This window comes from Chiloscyllium plagiosum, chromosome 8 (assembly GCF_004010195.1).
Source record: "Chiloscyllium plagiosum isolate BGI_BamShark_2017 chromosome 8, ASM401019v2, whole genome shotgun sequence".
In the NCBI taxonomy this organism is placed as follows: domain Eukaryota; kingdom Metazoa; phylum Chordata; class Chondrichthyes; order Orectolobiformes; family Hemiscylliidae; genus Chiloscyllium; species Chiloscyllium plagiosum.
The window spans coordinates 94,317,553-94,335,773 of record NC_057717.1 but is presented as its reverse complement, the minus strand read 5'-3'; the positions used below and the strand labels follow the sequence as shown (position 1 = coordinate 94,335,773).

At 41.5% G+C, this 18,221-nt stretch overlaps 1 protein-coding gene across 1 annotated transcript in view; it reads left to right on the top strand.

Moving 5' to 3' along the window:
* Positions 1-18,221, top strand: part of LOC122552357 — a 145,600-nt gene that overhangs the window by 6,058 nt on the left and 121,321 nt on the right. Inside the window, exon 3 of the mRNA XM_043695107.1 lies at positions 10,963-12,252. Within this exon, the coding sequence (XP_043551042.1) occupies positions 11,031-12,252 (1,222 nt within the window). The 5' untranslated portion in view covers positions 10,963-11,030. The remainder of the gene's footprint in view (positions 1-10,962; positions 12,253-18,221) is intronic.

The window sequence follows — 18,221 nt, the reverse complement described above, 5'->3', positions numbered from 1 at the left end:
CTGCTCCCTTGCTGTTCCTAATTTCCACCCATACTGACTCGGTAGGCAGATCTTCCTCAACAATGGAAGCTTCTGTAGTGATTAGTAATGCTACACCCCCCCCCCCTTCTTTTTCTTTCCCCCCCCCCCCTTTTCTTTTTAAATGCTGTAAACCCTGGAACATCCCGCAACCATTCCTGCCCCTGAGTACTGTTCTTTAAGTGTAGAATTGTTGTATCGTATAATGTGCAATAAATTCTACTACTGAAGTGAGAATGTCCTTTAAAACCCCAGGAGCCTAGTCACTGCTCACCATTGGAGGTCACTTAGTTTAATCGCTCTTTGGTGAGCAGATAGGTTGGTTGCTGCAAATTTTAGATTACAGGGCAGAATGAAGAAATTCCTGTCGGTCCTCTCTTCAATCTGATTGCTGAGGTCAGTGACTGGTTGTAGACATTCTCACATTTGAATCAATGGATATATTTTGTTACTGTTGTATGTCAGAAAAATGACAGGTTCATCTTTAAATGTGTCTGTCTATCTCACTCCCTTAGAACATTATTCCTTATGGTGCATTATATAGTGTTGTCAATGTGTGAAGGGAAAGGAGGGACCTGTCTAAATACAGATTGTTGCAAAGATACTGTCCTTAACATAAAATAATAACGTTAAAACGTTCAAAGGAGCTTCACATTCGCATCATCAAGATTTGACTGTGAAAAACATACAAACATGCAAATTTAAGAACTGAAATAGGCCACTTGGCCCCTCCAGCCTGCTCTGTCATTCAACAAGATCATGGTTGATCTGATTACTCTACATTTCTGCCTATCTCCAATCACCCTTTTCCTCATTTATGAAAAATCTGTCTACTTCTGCCACAAAAAAATTCCAAGGACTCTGCTTCCACGTGAGAAAAGTGTTCACCCCCCTCTTTGTTAATTGGGTGACCCCTTATTTTGAAAGACTGTGTGTTAGACCATCTCCATGCAGTGGAGGCTAAAACCTGCCCTTGGATGAAGATCTTGCTCTGCCAGGACTGGTGGTCATTGATGTGCAATGGCCATCCCATATTAAAAGATTTCAGACAAACATATTTCTATCCCTGCAAATGAAATTAAACTGAGGATCTCACCCACATTCCTCTTCTTATGCCACTGCTCCCACCCTGTGGCAGGGTGTGCATAACCAGCATTGTATTGTTGAGTGACCTCAGGATCCACAACTCTAGAGTGAAAGAAAGTCATTCTCAGTCTCAAAGGATTGCTCAGGCAGGCAAAGAGACTTTGAAACAGTGGCCGTTGTATCTGTGCTCTCCCACCATTGGCACTTTGTCAAGGCGCCTCAGAATTTGTATACTTCTGAAGATATTAAGGCAGTTAGAGTCACATTTGGTAAAAGCAGCATATATTTACAGAAAAAGTCAATGGGATGGATAAGTTTACATGGTGGTACTGAAGCTTGAGGCCTTGGCAGCTAACTGTGCAGCCCCTAATAGCAGAATGTCTGAAATTGGGGATGCTCGAGGTCAAATCAGAAAAGCACAGATCTCTGAGAGGTAGGGTTAGGTGGAGGAGGTTGCAAGAGACAGGGAGGGGCTAGGCCGTGATGCACTTTTTAAGCTAGTGTGAGAATTTTACAGGCATGGCTGAACCGGAAGGTAGTATAGGTCAGGGAGCATAGGGCTGATGGGTGAATGAGACTTGGGTATGACTTAGACTTTTGGAAAAATTCCAGCTTGCAGGGAGTAGAACATGGCAGGGCCAGCAAAAGTGCCTGGGACTGGACTGAAGAAAACAAAGTCATGGTTGAAGGATTTGGCAGTCGATAAGCCGAGACAGCTGCAGAGTTGAGTGACATTCAGGGGTTGGAAATTGGTGGTCTCATTCGATAAGCATGTAATACTGTAACATAGTTCGAGTGAGTCGTGATCTATTGCTATGAAGCAGAACCCAGCATAAGTAAAGGGAAATAAAACATAAAGCCTCAGTTACTGTGTGCACTATTGGATACCATAGAATAAGAAGGAAGTTAAGGTTTCAGGGAAGAAGTTCAGAAGTGCCGTGCATTTCATGAGTCGTCCAGATGAAGGCAGGCTCGTTGTCTGCTGATGCTTCATCTTGAACTGTTTTATAGAGCTCAGAAATAGATCCTTCTGTCCAACCAGTCCATACCAAATATAATCCCAAACTAAATTAGTCCCACCCGCTTGCTCCTGGCCCATATCCTTCTAAACCTTGCCTTTTCATGTACTTATCCAAATGTCTTTTAAATGTTGTAATCATGCCTCAGGAAGTTCATTCTCCACATGAATTTAAAAAAAAAATTGCCCCCATGTCTTTTTTTAAATTTCTCTCCTGTCGCCATAAAAATATGCCCCCGGTCTTGAAATCCTAGACACCTGCCATTAATCATATCTATATCCATGGATAAAACAAACGTCATCTACAAAATTCCATGCAAGGACTGCCACAAACACTACGTAGGACCAACAGGAAGAAAGTTAGCCATCAGGATACACGAACACCAGCTAGCCACAAAAAGACACGACCCTCTCTCCCTCGTAGCCCGACACACGGATGAAAAAAACCACCATTTCGACTGGGACAACTCATCTCTCCTGGGACAGGCTAAGCAAAGACATGCCAGAGAATTCCTAGAGGCCTGGCACTCCAACCATAACGCCATAAACAAACACATAGATCTAGATGCCATCTATCAACCCCTCAGAAAACGAACAGGAAGTGACATCACCATAAACCCCAGGAACCCCATCCAGGAGAAAGATATAAATAGAAAGCAGGAGACAACAGCTTCGCTTCATTTGGAGGTTGCCACTGATGATGTTACCTAGCCAGGTAATGAAACGTCTGGATATCAAACCTACAGCTCAGTGAGCAAACCTACACCTTATATCTATACCCCTCACGATTTTATAAACCTCAATAAGGTCACCTCTCAAAATCCTGTGCTCTAGTGAAAACAGTCCCGGCCTATCCAGCCTTTTTTTTAAATATAACTCAAACGTTCCATACCCGGCAACATCCTGGTAAATCTCATCTGAACCCTCTCTCACTTAATAATATTCTTCCTATAACAGTGCAACCAGAACAGGATACAATGCTCCAGAAGAGGCCTCACCAATGTCCTCAACATGATCTCAGTGGTGGCTTGCCATTGCCTTCCACTCTCAAACAGGGTAAAGAGATGGGTTCCAGGTCTTCCTCAGCCAGAACTGAGAATTAAAGCTCTCCTGTTGTTGTTGTTTTGAGTTGCACGTTATATACCTGAGCTCACCTCACCTATCCCCTTCTGGCTCAAAGTCTGATATAGAGAATTAAGTATAAATAACTTTTTTTATATTAAGAATGACAGCCCAGTTTATGATTAAAGTGATTAAAAATGGGGTTAGGGAAGATATGATGTTTAATAGGTGAGTAGTTGAGAACTTGCTTCCACCATTTTAAATGTAGGGGACTTAGAACAGAAGGCAGGAGATACCTTTTTTTTTATGTGAGGGCTTTAAAGCTGCAGAATTGACTTTGAGTTGGTGTTTGAGACGGAAGTGATATTAATGTTCAAGATTATAGGTTGATTAATGGGATAGATGTTAGATCAGTATGGGAAGATGGTGGGCGTATGTGATTGGAAGCAATTACTGGCGTGGAGGGCAAACACCGATAAGGACAGATTTGGGATGATTGGCCTTTTACAATACTGTGTTCACTATTCTAGAACTGCAGTATTCCTGTATTCTGGATAAACAGCATTTCAGTTTGTTGCATTTCTGCATGGTGTTGTCGCAGATGCCATTCTTCAGCAGTAATGATGACTGCAATGGATGGACATACCTGTTGATAGCCTGCTGGCCATGATCAACATCTCTGATAAAACCTTGCCTCTCATAAACATCAAAGCAACAGGTCAGATTTCCTTTTTCTTTTCCATTGTTTGCTGAAAGTAGGACCATTAGCCCAAAAATAATTTATATTGTATTGTTGAAAATGTAAACATATCACGAGGGCTTTTTGCTAATATTTGTCAGGACAAACAAGAATTTCAAACAGTCAGAAGTTGCACTTTCAATGTAATTTAATGGGAATTATTGAGATTATTTGTAATTTGGCATTCTTACATTTGTCCCAATGAGTGCAAAAGCTTTGGATGAGTTTCTCTCATTTCAGCAAAGGCAAGTTCCAAACTTCTGAGTAACTATTCACTTTTTTACAATGAGCTGTATGAAAATGATTATATTAGAAATGCTGTAATTTTGGACTTCAGCCTAACATTTTGGCTGTGAGATTATTCAACTCTTGATTATTCCTGTTGAGTCATCACCTTTTCTCTAACAAAATTGTCCCAAAGTAATTCCAAGCTCAAACAGATATGCCACAAACATTCAAACTCATTGTGTACAAAGGGATCACAGCTTGGAAACCACAAGTGAAGCTCATGAACATTAATCTGCTCGTAATAAAATTCAATGGATGTATGTAGCAAGCAGGAGTGAGGTGAAAATGCATCAATCCACTTTATTTAACTATGTTGACAGGCTCGGAGGCATTGAGTGGTGAGATTAAATTGACATTGGGACTCAGTGGTTCTCACACCAATCAGGGGAGATATTCCTCCTAATTGGGAAACTACGTTGGCTGCTCACTTTATTCCTGTTTCCTCAAGAAAATCAATAGTCATTCAGCGTGGATAAAATTAGAGTTCAGGACCACGGGATGAAAATCAGGCCATCCCAAACATTACCGTATTTACTGGAGTGTAAGACACAATAGACTAAAGGGTGCATCAGGATTTTACAAGTACATATTTCAGTGTAAACTCTAAACTGCAAGCCACACTGCAATTTTACTTTCTTTTTCTAGAAAATGTGCAGTTAAGATGCTCTATGGGAGGGGTGTGGTTAACTTACGTTGTTGTTGGCTTTGTCCTTGATCTCTGACCATGATAGGTGCTTGCCCCCAATTTAAATGATAGCAGCAGACGGTGTTCACTTAAAGAAAGTGCAGTTGTGCTGATGGTGTATATTAGTAAGGTCAGATTCAGTCCTGGACTGTCATAACATTTATGTAAGAGATGACAATTCAGCCCACCCGGTCTATGTCAGTGTTTTTGCTCTCTACTTGTTTCAGCCAACTCTATCAACATTACCTTCTATTACTTTCTCGTATATTTATCAACTTCTCCTTTAATGAATTTATGATCAGCATCTCAACAGGGCTATGTGATAGCAATTTTCACATACTAATTAATTTCTGAAGAAAGTTTTTCTTGAAATGTTTATTAAATTTACTGGTGACCTTTAATTTGGGAAGTATTTTCTCTATGTCCATTCCATTTCAGCTGTTGGATCAGCTTTTGGTCATTTTCCTAAAGCAAGAAGCCCCACCTTTCCTGATGGATATACTCTCTTAATTCTGGTATCATTATCGGAAGTTTTCTGTTGAGTTACAGAACCAAAGGTCCACTACCTCTTTAGAAATGTTTCTTCACAATTGGTCCACATGGATTCAGGGTCCATTCTGCTCCCTTCACTTTTTCATTGATATGTCAGTATGGCACTAGGTACAGATACCTCCCTGTAAAGGGATCATGGCATCAATCCTTTCTTGGGTCTCCTTTAATTTCCAGGCAAATGGTCTTCATATCCTGCTTGAATTTTTAGAGAATGCTATTGTCAGTGTGGAACTGGCCTCTGAAGATGAATTTATCTCTTTTCCTACTCTGTGCTGAGTGATGTGTAATTGTTAATTGGCTTAGATTTGAGCAAGTGTGTCAGTAGAAATGAAGAGAACATTGGAAGAACCCATTGGCCATGATTTATATAGAAGGTGACTTAAGTCAGGAGTGAGTTATGGTCAGTTCATCATTTGGCATGTAAATCATATCCCACAGGTTTTCATACTGTGCACTATTTACAGTAAGTGTTAAAGGTTAATTAGACAAAGGCGTAAAAATGTCGGGTTTAATGATGCATGGTGTTCCTTTGTGGGTTGGTTCCAGTGGAGCTGAAGGCAGGGAAGTGCTAATTAACTTAGGAAACTATAGTAAGGGTTTTGCATTTCTACTTTTGGCTATCTCTTTCTCTTTTTTCTGGTACGTCAGACAAAATCCATGACAATCCTTCCTTTCGAGCTTGCAAAGAAAAATGTGCTTTTTTAAAAAATTCATTCTTTATTGGGAAATAGTGTTGCTGGCAAGACCAAACGTTGTTGCTCATCCCTAATTGTCCTTTAATCAAGTGGTTTGTTTGGCCATTTCAGAGGACAGTTAATGAATTAACCACATTGCTGTGGGTCTGGAGTCACATATTGGTCAGACCTAGTAAGGACAGTGGATATGTCTTTTCTAAAGCACATTAGTGAACCAGATGAGTATTCAGTGACCATTGATAATAGCTTTCAATTCGAGGTTTATTTACTTGAAAATAAATTCCACCAGCTGTTATGTTAGGAATTGAACCTCTGTCGCCACAACATTAACCCACGTCGCTGGATTATAAATCTAGTGTCATCAGCACTACACCAGCCTGCTTCCATCTTCTGTTTTTCTCTTCCCTACTGTCCACCAGTCTCACTTTTTTGCCTGCAGGACCTTGGACAGCAGATTTCCTTCCCTGTGGGTCAATAGTGAACCAGATGAGTTTTTGAACCAATCTGTTTCAGAACTGTTAACTGAATTTGAGCTCCATCAGCTGCCATGGGGTTTTGACTCCCCGCATCACTAACCTGGGTTCTGGATTACTAGTCTCTAATAGCATTATCACTACACCACAGTCTTGCTTGCCTTTCCTGACCCCTCAGTCAATGGAATGCTTCACAAGTATGGTTTCTGTTTCAGTGTAGAGGAGATGTTATCTAGTTTGGGAATGGTAAACTTCCACATTTAGCAATATTATGACCATCACTTGTTATGGCATAGATTTTGGCCAAAACAATGGAGTAAGCTGTCCTGCTTTGACAGTTAAAGAGATGTACAGCAGAGAAACAGACCCTTCGGTCCAACTCATCTATGCAGACTAGATATCCTATATAAATGTAGTCCCATTTGCCCCTTATAATTTTATGAACCCCTATTAGGTCACTCTTTAGCCTCCACTCCAGGGAAAATAGCTCCAGCCTAATCAGCCTCTCCCTGTAGGAGAAACCCTCCAACCCTGGCAATGTTCTTGTAAATCTTTTCTGAATGCTTTCAAGTTTTATAACATCCTTCCTTTTGGAGGGAGACCTGAATTGCACACAAATACTCCAAAAGTGACCAAACCAATGTCCTGTACAGCCGCAAAATGACCTCCTAACTCCTATACTCAATGCACTGACCTGTAAAGGCAAGCATTCCCAATGCCGCCTTCACTATCCTATCCACCTGCAACTTCACATTCAAGGAACTATGAACTTTCACTCAAAATAGTCCTTGGCCTAACATCTCATGCAAATGACTGCAACTCTGATTGTGCCATACTGAGGCTAACATTATAATGTGAGCATTACGCTAGATGATTTGCTGCAGTTTCTGAAAAGGACTCGAACACACCACCTCCTGGGTTAGAGGTGAGTGCTCCCCACTGAGCCGTCAGATGGCATTAGAATGGCACTATATATCTAGACAGTGATTGTTCTAAGGATGTAGAAAGGGCAGGAGCCACCAGTACAAGCCTTGACATTCCTACATATGCATTCTATTCTTCGGGATAGTTTGGGTGGACAAGAGCTACTCTGTATCATGTCTGCTGGTTGCTAAGGACAGTCAGAAAATTCCTTTCACTGGTATCTTGGTGAATTTGAATCCATGACCTTTAATCTTGCAATGATCAAACCCCATAACAACCTGCACTATCTGGAGGGATGGTTTAGAATATTTGTACTTTGAGAGTTTCCTTCACCATGATGTTTCAGGAAACCTGATTTCCTTGAGAAATAAAAATAATTTCATTGCAATTACATTATGAAAGCTGGAAATTCCTTAATAACTTGCTTAAGTGTGTCAGTATGTCACTTTGGTTTTTTGGGAACTTATTTGGGGAGACAATGGCCTAGTGGCATTATCACTAATGTTCAGGGGATCTGGGTTTAAATCCTGCCATGGCAGGTGGTGGAATTTGAATTTAATAAAGAATCTGGAATTAAGGGTCTAATGATGACCATGAATCCATTGTCAATTGTTGAAAAAAGTCCATCTGGTTCGCAAATGTCCTTTAGGGAAGGAAACTGCCATCCTCACCTGATCTGGCCTACATGTGACTCCAGACCCACAGCAATGTGATTGATTCTTAATTGCCCTCTGGGCAATTAGGGATGGGCAACATGTGCTGGCCCAATCAGAGAAGCCCACATCCTGTGAGCGAATTAAAAATAATCCCCTGTGCAGGAATGTCTTGGGTTCTATTTCTAGCTCCAGTAACTAATTTATGTTGATATGTTGGTGCAGTACCAAAGGAATGCAGGATTATTAATGGTGTTGTCTGATGAAATGGTTAAACACAAGTTCCACCTGTTTGTTTAAATGGCATAGAGGATCAAGTGAGCTCTCCGGCTGTCCTGGACAATATCCCTCGAGCAATATCAAATAAAAACAGATTAACCACCCATTATTACATTGCTGTTTATTTTCTGAAGTAGAAGTTCCTAAATAAATGCAGGTTCTTTTTCTTTTTTGGGGAGGAGTCTCCCACCCCTATTCTTGCTGGGTTTTAATTATGGCCTCTCCAGACTGGGCTGCTGACAAATGCTTGGTTTCTCCATTTAGTATTTCGTTGTCCTTCCCTAGTAGCAGCACCAGTCAGCGAGGAGGAGGCAATAAAATAGTTGGAAAGGCTGACTTCAGCAGGACTGGAGTGGGGTCAGTGGAAAAAAAAACCACAAAAATTATTATGGGACATACTTGATTCAGGTGTACAGACTGCTTCCTGCTGACAATTCAGCAAGCCACTCTGTCCTTTAGATCAGATTCTGAAGTTTAAACAGTGCATTCAGAAGGATTAGGGAAGAGATTAAAAACATTCATTTCAGACTTTCCAGCATCAGAAAGTATTTGGGTCAGTCAGCACGTGGAGAGAAACAGAGTTAAGGTTTTGGCTCGCTGACTTGACAGATTTAACTGACGGCAGGTAGAGCATTTGAGAGCAATTTGTAAAGAGGTATAACCAGCTTCACTTACCTATTCCTGATCCCTAGCCAGTGACTTCTACTGGAAAATAAACTGATGTCAGGCTCAGCTGTAATACATCCCTGGTCAAAACAGTTTACCAGCATTCAGCATAAACTATTTGCATAACGAACACGTACAAACAGTACCCTGAAACCGTTGGAAATAGGAACATTAGTAGGCCATTTGGCCCCTTGAGGCTGCTCACCCGGTTCATGGGATCATGGATGATCTGACATAGCTCACGCTCACTTTCCTGCCCTTTTCCCATAGCCTTTGATTCCACGACCAGTCAAGAATCTGTCTATTTCAGCCTTAGTATACATAGGGTCAGTTTCTGTGCTGTATGACTCCTCGGTTCAACCAGTCCAAGCCGATCATAACTCCAATCCAAACTAGTCACAGCTTTCCATGGCAAGGAATTCCAAAGATACTCAACTCTTTGAGTGAAGAAATTCCTCCTCGTCTCAATCCTAAATTGGCATTTACCTGTTAAGTGCCTTAAACCCGGTTCTTGGGGTTATTGCATTCTGATGCTTCAGAAGAACAGATCAAGTTGCGCAAGTTTCTTTCTGTGTGCCATGATTTTTTTTTTTATTGAATGTCCTTGAGGCTTGATGGATGCTTTTATGAACTGCATGTTTAAACATCAATTCATAGTTTTACAGTGTGGATTTGTTTGCTCGAACCTTCTCTCTGGTGAACTCTTCATCTCAGGTGAGGCATAGCAGAGGTATACATGATACTCTTACTGAAGTTGTGACTTCAATGCAGACTCCCCATGACTTTTCTCAGTTGCCTCATCATTAACTTTGAGGAATTCAGCCAGTGTCTATCACCAGCTACTGAAGAAAATATGTAATCTAAACTTAACAGAAAATGTTGGAAGCGTTCAGAAGAGCATGTAGCAGCTTTTGGAGAGGAGGGGATGGAGGTCAACATTTCAAGCTATTAACCTATATTTTTAAAAAAACACATAAATACCATACTCTGAAGACATACCTAAGCACTATACTTCATGTATAGTGTATTATCTTACTATTCTTATTGAAAACAACATATCCTCTGACTTGCAGAGCAGTGCAGATGACTTAAACTGTCATATGTTTCTGCTGCACTTCAATTGTACTTTCAATTCTGTGGTAGCTTTGAAGAAGTGCATGAAGAAAAGGGAAATAATGTGGTACACGATCAGAATAATACCAGATATGAGGGACTTGAGTCAAGAGAATGGAGAAGCTGGATTTGTAGAAAGTTGAAGGTAGATTTTAAAAAAGGATTTATAAATGCTGAGGTTTCAATAGACTAAATGAGGGGAAATTGCTTCCACTGGTAAGAGTGTCAGTAGCCAGATTTAAGGTAGTTGGCAGGAAAAGTAGAGGAGGAGTGAGGATTTTGTTTTAAAAGCACTCAGCAAGCTGTTCAAATTTAGAATGCACTGCTGGAAAACATTGGGAATTGGTTCTAAATTTCGAAAGGGAAGTTGTGTGTGTGTGTATATACATAAGTACTTGCAAAAGAAAATACTTGTGGGGTAAAGAGCAGGAGGGATTGTAGCCAGTTTGGAGGGGAACTGGGACCAATTAGAAAGGGCTGACTAAAGCACTGCTGAATGGGCATTTTGCATGCTGAATGATTCTGTAAAGCCTGTAATATGCATGACTTAATAAAGGTGCAACCTGCTGTATTTATGTGTTGATAAGATGATGATGATGAGAGATATTACGGTGGGGGGAGGCGGTTGTGGAAAAGTGGGCTGATGGGATTGACCGAGAGGATCATAGGGTCTATAGAAAGTTCTGACTGTCTAAATGTTTTCTGTTCCAGCCACAAAGGAGCTTTGATCATAAAGTATAAACGGCTTTGCAAGAGGGCACTGTCGTTCCATAAGTTCAATGGCGAAAAGTAGCAATCAGGAACTAATAGAATGGGATGAAGAAATGCAGACCAACGTCAACAAGGGATTTTGCAGCCCTGATGATGTGCTAAATCTGTCAGGAGATCAAATGGACAATGTTGGGCTTTCACAACACAGTTCAGGTGGTGATGACAGCATCAGTTTTGGTGTCCATTGTGTGAATACCTTGGAGGAGATGAGAGGCAGGGCATCACATGAGCAGCACCTCAGTTTATCCCTTGAGGGTGTGATGGGTGCCGACCATCTGATGAGGACACCTCTGAGCACGAAGACAGAGGTGGAGCGTGAAAATCTATTTGAGGACTCTTCTGGCGCTAAACCAGTTAGTTCATCAGAGCAACAAGGCAATGTTGGGCACATTGAAGCAATTGACTCCAAAGCAGGACCAATCATCACCAAGCTTGAGCCCATTCCTGCACATTCTGTCCTCACTGAGAACTTGAGGACTTTCGGTGAGAACACAAGGGATCAATTGAATAACCATGCAAGCTCTTTTTCTGCTTGCCTGCCAGACAATATTTTAGATGGGATAAATCTGAACGTATCAGAGGTCGGACGCAGGGTGTTGTTAGCACCTTATACCCAAAAGGAGCATGACAACCACACTATGAATACTCTTCAGAGTACTGCTGTAGACCAAATGTTGTATGGGTTTGATTTAACATGTGAACGAGATGGCGACCAATATTCTTCTTTAGACCAGATGACCTATGAGTATGATGTGACTTGTGGAGAGGAAGAAGTGCAATACACCTCTCTGGATCCAGTCTCCTACAGCTTTGATGTGTCTTGTGAGGCTGATGAAGATTTAAACACTTCAGTAGATCCAATGTCATATGAGTTTGAGGTTTCTTGTACAAGAGATGATGAGGAAATGGCATGCTTTAGTCAAAACTCCCTCGACAGTGGCAAAATTGTAGATGATCCGACACCAAGTGTCAGCTGTGAAAAGGCTATCAGCAATGTGCACAATGCTGTCCAGTCATGGCCAGATACAGAGTTCATTATTGGCTCACTTGAGCATCCAAGCAGTGTGGAAAACCCTTTCAGGGTCTTACCTTTAACGAATGAAGACAGTTGCAAGAGAGTGGCCGTGACTGAGATTTCTGTCAATGTGCCTCGAGACCAAATGCTGCCAACAAAAGACGTTCATGAAAGGGAACAAGTTCTGACAAGCTTAGGAAAGGATTGTATTCCTGGTAAGTCAATTGGATGCCTTGCAGAATTTCACTTTACTCTATGTATTTTCACATGTGCGAGAGCGGGCATGTCAAGACGTATTGTGCAGCCAACAGTGGACATGCTTGATGGTTGCAGTCTGAAATATCTTCCTTCTTTTATGTGTTTGCTGATTACTCATCTTATTCCTCCCCACCTCTACCAGCTGCCCATTAATGTGTAAGTAACCCTCCCCAACCATTATGCTCATTATTGAGTGTTGGCAGATCCATTAGACTGCAGGGAACATCACAACCCAGATTCTGTTCTCCCTTGATGTCAAAACCAGGCGTGGCAGGATTATAACCAGAAGTGAGAGCTCTGCCTGTGAATGCTTTTCCTTTTTAACTTGCACACTGCAAACAGCCAGAGCCCTCTACTTGACCAATTCATCATAGACATGACAATGAGTGTGAAGATTTGTCTAGTCTGTAGTTCAGCTATTCAAACTTGTTGAGCATTTGGAGGCTACAGTTGTACGGATCAGATGTTTCATTTTGTGAGAGTTGTTGGTCCTCTTGAGCTATAGAAAGGAGTTGGAATGGTTCGTGACTGGGGAAAAGATTATATAGAAGGTAAGTGGCACATTGTATGAGGCTTTCCTTGTGATTTCATGAACTGGTTCTGATCGTCAGAGTGAATTTACCAGTGTTTTTTTTTGTCCCATATTGGTCCTTTATTTTGTTTTCCCTTTTGCATATTTCAGGAGATCATGAGAGCAAGAGATTGGAATAAAATGTGTTCCAAACACCATTGAAATTTCTTTTAAAAAAAATAGAGTTCCTTCATTGTGCTTTTGGGCCCTAAAACCAGTGGAAAGAAAACTGATGGACAAGATTTTATTAATACTTCAGGTATTACAAGCCAACACATAATCCAAACATGAAATATCCTGTTAATTAAAATAATTTCACTTTAAATAGCTGATACAACAAAGATATGCCTCAGCTTATGCACACGTGTTCCCTTTCAATCTTTCCCACTCAGTATTTGTTTTGTAGGATTTCTCACTTTCCAATCAAATGTTATTGATTTGAGCTACATTCACCAGCAGTCATATTCAATCGGACATCATCTGAAATGATTCCCACAGAGAAGACAACATGTCACTTGACCAGACTGATGCCACAATTTTCAGATCCCTTTGAATGGTCCGATTGACTTTTGCAGTACTGAAGTTTCAGGAATGGGTCTTGCGTGACCTACAATCTCTCAATCTTCCTGCCTTAGGTTTCTGACTTTCCAACAATAAAACACACATGCAAACAATCTTAGATCCATTCTCATAAAGTAGCTGCTCTAAAATAGCAAACGGAAAACTTTCTTTCAGAGACAGCCTTTCTTGTTTACCTATTATATGAATTTTGTGTGTTGTAACTTAAACAGAAGGCACCGGCTGATCTAACCCTACCGCAATACCTTGCTTTCTATTTACCACTTGCTTCTTGACTGTTCATCCTTGTGGCAATCCCAGGTTGTGACAATCGGGCATTTCCAGGCACCAAATGAGTTCCTAATCAGTAAACCAATTAACCAAATGCCCGAGCCCATCAACAGGTTCAGGTAGCAGGCAGTGCAGAGGGTTGTGATTCCCGACTGCATGCTTCTCTTCTGTGGTTCATGCCCAAGTGACCTTGCATGGAGAGCATGTGGTGTTCACAGCACCCTCGAGGCTTTTGGAGAGAGGTGGGTACTGTGAGGGCTGATGTGTTATTTTGATTTACTTCCCTTCCTGGTTTCTTTCCCTTTTGGTTTTTGTTATTGTTATGCTGTCCTAGTGGACAGTGTTTGTTATTTGATTGTGAGGACATGATAATTTGATGGTGGGTCTACTTTAAAAATACCTGTTGAACCCACTTTAATCTTAAAAAGATATTCCACAAAATTAAAAGACTTGCTTCTCAAAGAAAATAGGTGTTCGCATAGCCTTGCTGCGGCTTTCATGAGGGTGGATGGATCATTTGGTCTTTCCCTGCCTATCATTATCACGTATTTGTAAAACTGTGGACAAGGTGGTTTCTGGGCTACTCTTGTGCCCAATTTATGGCAGATGGGAGATCCCGCAGAACAAGATGCTGAATGTCTTGGCCCAATTATTGTGTACTGAAAAATGTGTTGCTGGAAAAGCGCAGCAGGTCAGGCAGCGTCCAAGGAGCAGGAGAATCAACGTTTCGGGCATAAGCCCAGCTTATGCCCGAAACGTCAATTCTCCTGCTCCTTGGATGCTGCCTGACCTGGTGCGCTTTTCCAACAACACATTTTTTTCAGCTCTGATCTCCAGCAACTGCAGTCCTCACTTTCTCCCAATTATTGTGTACTTTGTCAAGTGGTTTCCTATGGTGTTTCTTCAAATATCATTACTTGGCCTGAATGAAATGTTGCTACACAGTATCCATTTGCTGATAAACATTCATACAGTAGTTGCTACATTGTTGGCACAGATTGGGTACTTCACAGTAGTGTCTCAGTCAATGAAACAATTGTAAATTTTGGATTATATTTTACTTCCCATTTGTATCACTACCTCTTTAAACCATCCTCTCTGCTGGTGAATAACACCCCACGTGAAACAAATGGGGAGCATTCTAATCCCAGCCCCTCAAGCCAAAATTGTATCTCACTGCTTCCCTAATTTGAGAGAGCAGTGAGATGGAAAGCTGTTTCAACCACAGGGCTTGGAAATAAAAAGCATCTAACTAGTTGTTGTGGACAATAATTAAGGCCGAAAGATCTGGCCTGTTAGGTCACATCCATAGTTTGAAAAAATAACTCTGCTATTTAAAGGGCCTCATAGCTGTTCGATCTGGATCAGAGCTCCACAGCTGCCTTTGCTGCTTTGGACCTTATCATCCTGAAGCTTTGGTTGCTGATGGATCGCTCCAGCTAATTTGCCACAAAACTAGAGATGCTCAAAATCATGAGGGCTTTTGATGGCACATGTGAGGATGTTGTGTGGGTCAGTAACCAGAGGACAGAATTTTAAGATAATTAGCAAAAGAATCTGAAGTGAGATAAAGAAAAATGTTAGGGGTATGGAAAGCAGAATTAATGGTGACTTTCCAAAGGGGAGTTGATGGTGAAAGATTTGCAACGCACTGGGGCAGGAGGAGGGAAGTGGGACGAAATGAACAGCTCTTTGAAAGGGCTGGTACATGCATGATGGGCTGAGAGCCTCCTTTATCTGTTTTATGGTTCTAGAAACAGCCAGCCTCTCTCAGAATATAGACCATCATGTAGGAGATATTGAACGTGCAAAATTGAGGGATGCTATTCTACAGTTAGGACTATACTCATTGTTGGGGAATTGATGTCTTACTCTCTATTTGGCCAGGTTATGTTTGATCTGAAAGTGCTTATTGCTCTCACATTGCAGAATATTCCATTCCTTAGTGATCATGTCACTAAGGCAATTGTAAAATTTGGAGTCCAATAGACACTTTATTTCTCTTTTTTTTAACCTTCATTCTGTCTTCAGGTGTGGGTGACATGGCAAGGCAGAAACTGAGAGTGCAGCCCTCCTCCTTTTGCAAAAGTGGTGGTAGTGCCTATTTCCTGAATCGCTGCAGCCTAGGGAGTGAAGATGTTCCCTTTCTGATGGCCTTCTGCCTGCCAGATTGCTTGTGGTTTTGCACAGTTTAAGCTTACCAAATGCCAGGAGTCCCCCTGCCCCACCCCAACTCCATCTTTTTTGAAATGCACTCTCTCCATCATTGGATAATCACTCGGTCTATTTAATTGCAGGTTGGCATGGTTACACTGCCTTGTCGCATCCCAGCCCTGCTTCTAAATTCCCGGCCCATTAACTACTCTGGAACAACGTTTCAGGAAATCATCTCTTTAGTGTTAGCTCTCACCTTTCATATATTCTCTTCCCTTAACCACAATTTTAATGTGCCTCCCATTTCTGCCATTAGTTTGCTAGCACTGGTGCAGCGTAGCATTTTAAATTTACACCTATACTCTTTGGCTGTGGAAGGAAATAAAAAGGCCTATGTTTCTAGAGCATCCCAACCCACTCTTTAGCCAGTGAAAGACTTCTGATGTATAGCTTCTGTGGTGACATAGGAAAAACAGCCACTGGTATGCCCATAAGAAATCTCCCACAAACAGCAACTATACAAGAAAAAGGAGGGATCTTAGACAATATGTCAAGCCTGCTGTGCTAGTCATGGCTGACCTTGGGTATCAGTACCACTTTCCCATATGCTGGTCTATTCCTTCATTCTTCGAGGAATCAAAAATCGGCCTATCCCAGCCTTAAATATCTTCAGTGGAGCATCCACAGTCCCCTGGGTAGAAAATTCCAAGAATTCATAATGCATTGAGTGAGGGACTTCCTCCATCCTCTCAGTCCTAAAGATTGATGGCTCCAATGAGATTTGTGCCACTGTGTTTTAAATTCTCCTAACTATGGAAACACTCACTGTTTCTCAGTATCTATCCTATCCAGCCTCTCAATCTTGTATGTCTCAATGAGATTGCATTTCTCATTTTTCTAAAGAAATCAGCAAGTGATAAACAAGGAACTAGTCAGTCAGTCTAATCTCAGTGGTGGGAAAACTATTGGAAGGGACAGAATTAATCTGCGTGGGGAGAGGCAGGGATTAATCAAGACTAGTCAGCATGGTTTTGTTAAGAAGGGGTCATGTCTGACCAAACTGAATCTTTCAAAGAGGTAACTAGCTACGTGGATGAGGACAATGCATTTGATTGCAGTCTGTGTGGATTTCAGCAAGGCTTTTGATAAGGTCCTGCATGAGAGACTGATAGCAACAATGAGATCCCATAGGATCCAAGGAAATTTGGCAAAATTGGAACCACTTGTGGCTGAGTGGAACGAAGCAGAGGGTATTGGATGAGGGTTTTTTTTATCTGATTGGAAGTCTGTGTCCAGTGGAGTCCCACAGGGGTCAGTATTGGGACCCTTACTGTTTGTAGTTTATATAAGTGATTGAGAATTGGATGAAGGAAGGTTGATGTGTACGTTTGTATATTATTCCGAACTGGTGCGGATGGTAAACAGTGAGGAGGTTAGCCTTAAACTGCAAAAGGATATAGACAGGCTGGTCAGATAGGCTGATCTATAACAAATGGAATTCAATGTGGATAACTAATGCACTGGGCAGGAAAAATATAAAGGAATACCTGATGAATGGTAGGACCCTGGGAAGCACTGTGGATCAGAGGGACCTCAAAGTGCATGTCCACTGATCCCTTAAAGTGTCAGGACAATTGGATAAGAATTGTGTAGTCTACTTGCCTTTATTAGTCAAGGCATAGAGCTTAAAAGCAGCAAGGTTATACTGGAACTGTATAAATCGTTGGTTAGGCCTCGGCTCGAATATTGTGAGTAGTTCTGGAATCCACCTGATAGGAGGAATGTGATAGCACTGGAGAGGAATATAGCTTTCAATTCTGGTTGCCCTTCTATAGGAAGGATGTTGTTAAACTTGAGAGGCTGCAGAAAATGTTTACAAGGATGTTGCTGGAACTGGAGTGTTTGAGCAATAGGAAGAGTTCAGTAGGCTGGGGCTATTTTCCCTGGAGCTTTGGAGACTGAGGGGTAACCTTATAGAGGGACATAGATGTGGTAAATAGCCAACGTCTTTTTTTTGCAGGTGGGGGAGTCCAAACCTAGAAGTCATAGGTCTAAGGTGAGAAGGGAAAGATTTAAAAAGGACTAACAGGTAACTTATTCATACAGAGTATGATATGTGTATGGAATGAGCTGCCGGAGGAAGTGGTGGAGGTGGGGAAAATTGCAATATTTAAAAGGCATCTGGATAGTTATATGAATAGAAAGGGTTGAGAGGGACATGGGTCAAATGCTGGAAATGAGACTAGATCAGATTGGGATGTCTGGTTGTTGCAGATGATTTGGACCAAAGGGTCTGTTTCCATGCTGTATGACTCTCTGACTCTTTGAGCTGCAGCGAAGATTTTCCAGGGT